General features: G+C 40.2%; 1 protein-coding gene across 1 annotated transcript; it reads left to right on the top strand.

Moving 5' to 3' along the window:
* Positions 1-330: 330 nt before the first annotated feature.
* PPDPFL (pancreatic progenitor cell differentiation and proliferation factor like) lies at positions 331-7,293 on the top strand. The gene is made up of 5 exons (XM_084849586.1): positions 331-513; positions 1,714-1,816; positions 2,800-2,892; positions 3,515-3,614; positions 4,846-7,293. The coding sequence occupies exons 2-5, from the start codon at positions 1,762-1,764 to the stop codon at positions 4,856-4,858; spliced, it is 261 nt and encodes an 86-aa protein (XP_084705712.1). The 5' UTR covers positions 331-513; positions 1,714-1,761; the 3' UTR covers positions 4,859-7,293.
* Positions 7,294-7,523: the final 230 nt, after the last annotated feature.

Below are 7,523 nucleotides of genomic sequence, written 5' to 3'. Positions count from 1 at the left end.
TTCGCAACCTCGGCGACCCTGACCCCGTTGAGAAATGCGGGCCGGGGGCCGTTATCCGCCCGCTGCTAGAGTCAAGGAGCGAGGCGGGAGAGCACGCGCTCTTCCCCTTCGGCCAGTCGGGCGGCACGTGCCCGGAGCGCGCGCCTTCGCTTGCTTGTTTGTTGTTGTTGTGTCTTTACAGATGACGGGGGGAGGGGGGGAGGCTTTACCCCGCCAGGCGCGACCCGGGTCGAGCGGAGTCGGGCCTTCAGGGCGAGACGCAAATTCGCTTGCGCGCACGCGCGCGACGCCCCAGCTCCTCTATATAAAGCCCGCTCTGGAGCGAGGTGTGGGAAGTGAGGACGGTCGCCGGTCGCTGCTGGGAAGCGGAGGGGTCATTCGAGTGCTGCGGCCAGCTGCAGCCGCTTTCCTGAAGAGCGAAGGGGCCGCAGAATCCCCTGCTGAAGCAAAAAAAAAAAAAAAGGCTCTGGTGTTCGAGGAGGGGGCTGTGCAGGAGGCAACGGGAGCAGCCAGGTAAGGTGGACTCCGCTTACTTCCCCCGCTTCTGCCCTTCCCCTGGGATGCTGTGTGAATGGATGCCCAAACTTTCGGCAGGAACAAGTGCTTTCTGGGGTTTGTTTTCCAACTAATGGGAACTATCAAGACCGGCTGGCTTAGAGCGCAGTCCTATGCATGTTTAGAGTCAGGAAAAAGTCCTATAACTCTTGCTGCTGGGGAATGCTGGGAGTTCTAAGACTTCTGTTGCCTAAACGTGCATAGGATTGTGCCCTTTTGTATGCTGCCTTTCATTTTAAAATAGCATTATTTATGATTATGTATATTTATGTATTTGAAGTTTCTTAACTGCTTTTCATTCTAAAATGATGCCAAAGCAGGGTGCAAACAATAAAGCACAGTAAAAGAATACAGCATTGAGATGATGACAACAAACGGGAGAACAGTACTTGCAAGCTGGTTTGCAAAGAGTGCCCTTGGGCTTAATGTAAGTTAGGTTTTATCAGTGTATCATCCAACGCTTGACCCTTTGAACTATACCTTTGAACAAAAATGCAAAAACACCTTGGGTTTTGTACTTTTAAAGCTTTTGAAGCATAAATATTACTCTGGTATAAATTTTCAGTGGGATTTTTTAGCAATCCCCTGATCCTGAACATTATGTGGAAGATTCATACACCATGAATTGTTTCTGACCTGAGCAATAATGGCTTGCATAATGTGGTAAACTCATGTGAGCAGTGTGGTGATGGAGCTGCATACCTACAGAAGGCAACCCTGTTACAGCATACCTCTATGGTAAAGCACATACTTTACAAAGAAAGCCCAAGCTTCAATTCCGGGCAACTTCAGGTAGCACTCAGCGTGAAAGAGCTGTTCCTGAGACCCCGAGGAGCTGCTTCCAATCAGAGCAGGCAATACTGAGCCATATGGACAGGGCAACTTCCTCTATTCCTAAGAGTTTTTGGCCCAGCCTTAAAAATGCCCACATCAGTTGTAAGAGCCTCAGGACTTTGGGGACTTGTGAGAAAGATCCACACTTGCTTCATGTAAAATGACCCTTTGTTTCCCATAAGAAACTCAAACCTACAGGGTCTGAGGTCTAGAATTGCATAATGCAAATCTGTAATACAGTTCTAAGTTACATAGGGGTCTGTATGCTACTGTGCACTGTGGTTTAAATTAACAAGAGTTTTTCCATTTTCTTTTAACCTGCAGGTGCCCCCACATAATCCTTTCCTTCTGTTACTGGGTAGCACCATTGCAATGGCAGCTGTGCCTTCAGCTGGCTCCCTTCTGGCCAAGAACCAGTACTACCGAAGTAAGTTTTCTGCCTTGAAATTGCATGTGTTTTTCTTACGTTCTGATGGAGACTGACATGACCTCAAAGCATCTATAGAAAGGGAGTCACATGTATAGTGTGTATACTGTGAAAAGTTTGGACATTTATGCCCAGGGCTGGACCTAGACCCCAAAGTGCTGCAAGCAAGGAGCGTCCCCACTATTTCTTCTGCTAAGGAGTATCTTATTTTTAATTAAATTTGCTACCCAGTTCAAGTCATTCATGCATTATCTGCATGTGTGATTTATCCGTGTCATATAAAATGATGAATTTGCACACATGGCTGTGATCACAGTCAGTGACACAATACACCATTTGTTGAATAGGCATTGATGAAAATTTTCTCATGAATGAAAACACACATACCCCAACTGAACATTAATGCAGTTCTGGTCTTGCCACCATTACAGTATTGCCACCTTTACACATGAAGATGAACAGTTGGTAGTATTTGTTTCCGCTGTTCTGGTTTAAAGTTGAGCACATAGCCCATGACAAGTACTGCCCTGAATCTGGCATCCCCAAACCCAATTCCCTCAGCAGCTGTCTGGGTTGTGTGCTCCTAAGTCCAGCTTTTCTTTTATGTTTCAGTGACTTCTGAAGGAGTAATGTTTAATGGTTTCTTCAACAAACAAAGTACAATCTTGAAAGCATTATTCTCATCTAATTCTTTTTTGAATTATATTAGTTCAGTCTTTTGCCACCATATCTGAAAGGCGAATATCTGAAAGGGAATTATCATCTGATAATAGAAGTGTAAAAGATTAGCCCCTGACTGAAAGAATAGACATAGGATACGTGTTAGCTAGCCATGCCTTATGCTTTTAAGTGGGCCTCTGCTTTTTCATTGCAACATATAAAATATTGTTGAACTGCCTTAAGGATAGTTTGAACCACAAACGCTGGTCTATTGAATGGAAAGTGCTTCCACAAAATAATGTAAACTTATTTTTGACACACAGCCCGACTGAATTCTGACTCCAGCGTTTCTTCAAGCAGTTCATCTTGCTGTTCTGAACCCATGACCAACTCAGACCAGGAAAAACCCCTCCATGGTATTGTGGCTCTCTTAAAGTTATTAGCTATATTCTAGAAAAACTTGAGCATATTAATGGGAATCTGTTGTACCCCTGTCCTCAACTGTGCACTTAATTCTCATATATTTTCAATGAGACTTGAGAGAAGAATGTTAAGCTCTTGACTCAGAGATTGGTGCACTCTGTTTCTTCTTATGCCCTGTTGGAACTTGCCAACAGGGCAAAAGTAGAGAGGGAGGCTGGGCTTACAGAATTTTTCTTTTATCCGTGAACGGAAGAAAAGTCATTTCCTCCCATTCCCAGCAACGGGAGGGAAACATTTAGATGCACTCTTGTTTTCCGGGTATTGGGACATGGATGGAAGGACTTAGGTTCCCTTACATCCTCTTCTGCTCTCTCCCCACCTACTGGCATGCCCCCGAAATGCACATTCCCCTGTATGAGGTTGGAGTTCTGTCTTTGTAGAGGGACCCACTGCAGGAACCTTTGGATGCTGTCTAGGAACCATAGGATTGTTCTCTTATCTATGCTTTGCTTTATCTGGTATTGCTGCTTTTCAAAAATTAATAGTCTTTTTTGTGGCTTTGTGGTTTTACTCTTCAGTTATTCACTGACACTATTCATTTATATACATTTATAGGTTTACCTGAAGTGTTTGAAAGATGTTGGTGGATAAAAAGTTTTTTCCACTGTGAGTCAACGCCTCAGAATGTAGGCAGGAAAACCTTATCAGCCAGCAGGTAAGAATTGCTTCTCTTCTGAGGGACACAATTCATTTGAATTAATATTATTTTGGATTTAGGGGAATTTAATGTGAATATGACTGATTTATATTAAAACAAGGGTTGCATGGATTATTCTGATGCTAATTTTAGCTGTGGTTTAGAGCGCAATGGGTTGGATACAGAGTAGCGGTGAGCAGAGTTACACTCATGCTGGAGGAAGAGAGTGCAGTGGCAATCTTTGATTCCTCCTATGCCTCTTGAAAACCTTCTCTGGCAGGCTGCACAACCCTTGAGAGCAGCATGAGAGATGATGCAGGGAGGTGCAAGGGGAACAGGGAATTGGCAAAGAGCACCCTCTTTCCTCCAGTGGGAGCCTCTGCTGAATCCCAGTGGTTTCTGTGAATGGAAGGAGTCCTTCTGAACATGGAATGAACAGTCTGGATCCAACCCTAGCCCCATAACTTGGAAATAACTCCTGTTCAGGAGTGGGTCTGACTTTCAACTGCGTGTGTGCGCACGCGCACACACTCACACTCGCACTCTCTCTCTCTGCTTTTCTGGGAGTAGCACCCTTAGCATGCTTGTAATGGACATCCTGTAAGTCCATGTGTTACTTCCAGTGTTACTTAATTAAAAGCTTTGTTACATCAAATTGCTGTTCAGATGGAAGTGCCATTGCTGTAGGATGTATGCTTTGAGAACTTCATTTTCCAGATGTTCTCTGTGAGAATTCTCTGTGAGTTTAAATATGTACAAAATATGCAATAAGATAGGCTCAATCCGCAAAAACAAGTTTGTTTTACACGTCAAAACAGTATTACAACTCAGGTTTAAAAAACACAAGATTTCAGTCCTTTCTTTGCAGTCTCTGTTTTTACTAGATATGTGTGTAATTACATAAACATATGTAATTATTTGGTAACAAATCATTACATTTTTTCAGTCAAGCTTATTATATAGTGGCCCCCATATCACTTCTTTATTGATCCAGAAATTATTTTGTCCTCAACTGGTGTGCAAACATAGGCTGTCATGCTGTTCAGGAAATAAAAAAGGTTTAAAGGGGATTTCCAGTCCATAATCTATTGTCAAACTGCAAAATGAAGTTAAAGGTTCAGTAACTCAAAAATCATTAAGGTTTTTATTGGTCTAATTTATTATAGTGTCTCCTAAAGACTTGCAAGTAATTTTCACACCAATCCTTTATAAATTGTATTCATTATTTATTTATTTTATTTCTTGACAGTGCTAACAGCTGACGACGTTAGTATGAGGGTTCCTCCTACAGTGTTACACACGGAGACTCATTTCTTGTGTGAAAAAAGCATACTGCTGGAAACTTCAGTTAAAAGAGAAATGCAGTTTTCCAAAGATTTATCCATAGGTTATTTGTAAGGCAATCAGCAATTCAACTTTCTGAGTCCGCGGCAGAGTTCTTGATAGTGAACAGGTGTTCCACATTTCATAATGACTCTTGCATATCATTGGAAGAAATGCAAATGAAAAGTCTTGTTGGCATGGAGTGTCTGCTAATTATCCAGTTTTTCCTTTGCTAAATTGAAAAGCTTCAGTAGACTGTCTAGAGCAAAATGATTCAAGGTTATTCTCTCTTAACTTCAAGCACAATGGTTCATTCTTTAGCAGTAAAATAAACTTTTACCCATAGGTTTAAGTTCTGGAAAGTTGGCTTAACTCCATACTTGTGTTTAAACTAAATTTGTTCCAAAAATGCTAAATATAGACTTTGTGTACTATCAACATTTAGAAGGAAACTTGATAAAGCTTTATTTATGGAAGACTCCATTAAATAAAGAAATGGTATATACCCCAGTCCTGAGCATATCACATGGAAGTAAGTTCCACTGATTTCACTGGAACTTGCTTCAACATAGATATTACTTGCACCTGTTTTGACATCAGATGCATCTTGCATCTTCAAACTAGAGGTAATATAAGAGGTCTGTGCAAAAGGACTTGGTTTTTAATTAATTTAAATTTAAAAGCAGAAAAGAACAACTGGAATTTAGGTGTGTTCTTTTTTTCTTTTTCTTTTTAACTAGTCAGTGGATGGAAGAATTTCCTGCTCTGTAGTAGCTCAGCTTTCAGTTTACTAAAAAGAATATGTAAACAGTCTTATTGCATGATGAAATTAACTATTCTGGCTTAGACTTTATAAAAGCCACATATTTCGTCATGCTGTTAACGAGTTTTTAATTTGACATCCTTTTCTTTTTCATAGAGATTTATGCCAAGATGATTACTTATCTACATAAAGATCTGTAGTACCTGTGTGCTCATGTTCTAATATTCTTGTGTTATGCTGCTTACTTCCCATGCCTAGAGACATGTAATGCTAGAATCTGGTGGAAGAAAATGAATGCAGGGTAAATAAGTGTATACAGTAACTGAAGTTCATAAAAGAAAAAAAAAGTCTTTTGATTTTTGGACTCATCTTCTTACAGTTTATTCATCTTTGTACTCGTAAAAAATATTGTATAGTATTTTCAGAGCAATCTCTTAATGTACAGAATTAACTATTTTTTTTACTATTTTTTGTATTAATAAAGCTTGATAAATATGCCTTCTGCGTATTTGTTACGACAAACAAGATGCCATTCAAGTAAACACCTGGAACATTTGGGGTGGTGGGAAAAACTGGCTTAAGAGCTTAGAGGGCAGTTTTAGACAGAAATGCAGCTAGTGGGGAAAAGATAAATCACTCCTGTCTGCCCAAAATTGCCCATCCCATCAGATTATTTTTTTTAAAAACCTGGCTGTCAGGACTTCCTTATAAGGATTTGCATGTACCTTATTGTTTGCCCATGACATTCTTAAGTGTGGATTTGCAGTTCTTAATTGCTGTCTAGCCATTTCTTTGTACTGATTAGTAATGAGCCTGATACGTCAAGGATCTCTGGGACTATTGGGTCACATTCCCTACATTCTAAGCAGTGCAAACTATGATAATGAATTAATTCTGTTTGACTCATCCATTGGGACACTATAGATGTTTTGAGGATTCCATGATTTCTATCCAGGCCATCAAAAAACTTGTCACATGATGGGATGGTTTGATCAATAACATAGTTGACAAACTAGGAGGGAAGCGCAAATGCAAAGAAAGGGCTATGGAACAATATGTTACAGAAATACAGTTCTACATACAAGATCCAGCTTATTATAAAATAGTAGAACAGGCCCCTTTGATTCTATGTGTCCAAAGGAAAAGACTCTTTGTCAGTAGACAGATGAAAAAAATAAAGGAAAAAAGCTATGGAGTATACTGCCGTCGAAAAATATACAGAAACTAGAACATAAGGTGGAATATCAAATCATCAAGTTAACGTAGATGGATATTGCTTTTCTAAGAAAGAAAAAAAAAACCCTAACCAAGCTCACCTTGATAAATCTATATGTATAGTGCTAAATTCAATGTCTTTTTTTATTCTTGTGAGGTTACTGCAAAATCATTAGGAAAAAAGACAGTATCATTTTCTGAAAGTGATACGTTAGTTGTGGAGAAGCGAAAAATTGACTGAATGCATTGAGTTAGATTCAAGAATACTACCAAATGTCCTAATACATCCATTGTGCTATGTAAATGCCTTAGGAATGTGGCATTCCTAACTGAACCATTACCCATATCTGTGTTATTGCTAGAAAACCAGGCAATAAATAAAGGCTGTACATCTACCCCTTTTCCTCCATTATTAATGCAAATGTATGGCATGATATTGGGTTGTGAATATTTCCACTGGACCTTGCTCACATTTTTTTCTAGGTGGGAAAACATGAAATATGATGATAGGGTTGGGGGAGGGGGCAAGAAACGGGATTACTGACTTCAGTGGTGGTGGTGGTGTCTTGGTCGTAGCATGACAAAAGACAGGCCCAGCAATACTTGTGATTGTAGTAGCTGCAAAA

The sequence above is a fragment of the Heloderma suspectum genome, chromosome 4 (assembly GCF_057233095.1).
Source record: "Heloderma suspectum isolate Gila_16-S chromosome 4, 16-S_ref, whole genome shotgun sequence".
Lineage (NCBI taxonomy): Eukaryota > Metazoa > Chordata > Lepidosauria > Squamata > Helodermatidae > Heloderma > Heloderma suspectum.
The sequence above is the reverse complement of the archived record's forward strand: the minus strand, read 5'-3'. Positions and strand labels throughout refer to the sequence as shown.

Coding starts and splice junctions, on each gene's coding strand:
- PPDPFL (XM_084849586.1), top strand. CDS start 1,762: ATGGCAGCTGTGCCTTCAGCTGGCTCCCTTCTGGCCAAGAACCAGTAC. Junction 1,817..2,799: donor CAAGAACCAGTACTACCGAA/GTAAGTTTTCTG, acceptor TTTGACACACAG/CCCGACTGAATTCTGACTCC. Junction 2,893..3,514: donor CCAGGAAAAACCCCTCCATG/GTATTGTGGCTC, acceptor ATACATTTATAG/GTTTACCTGAAGTGTTTGAA.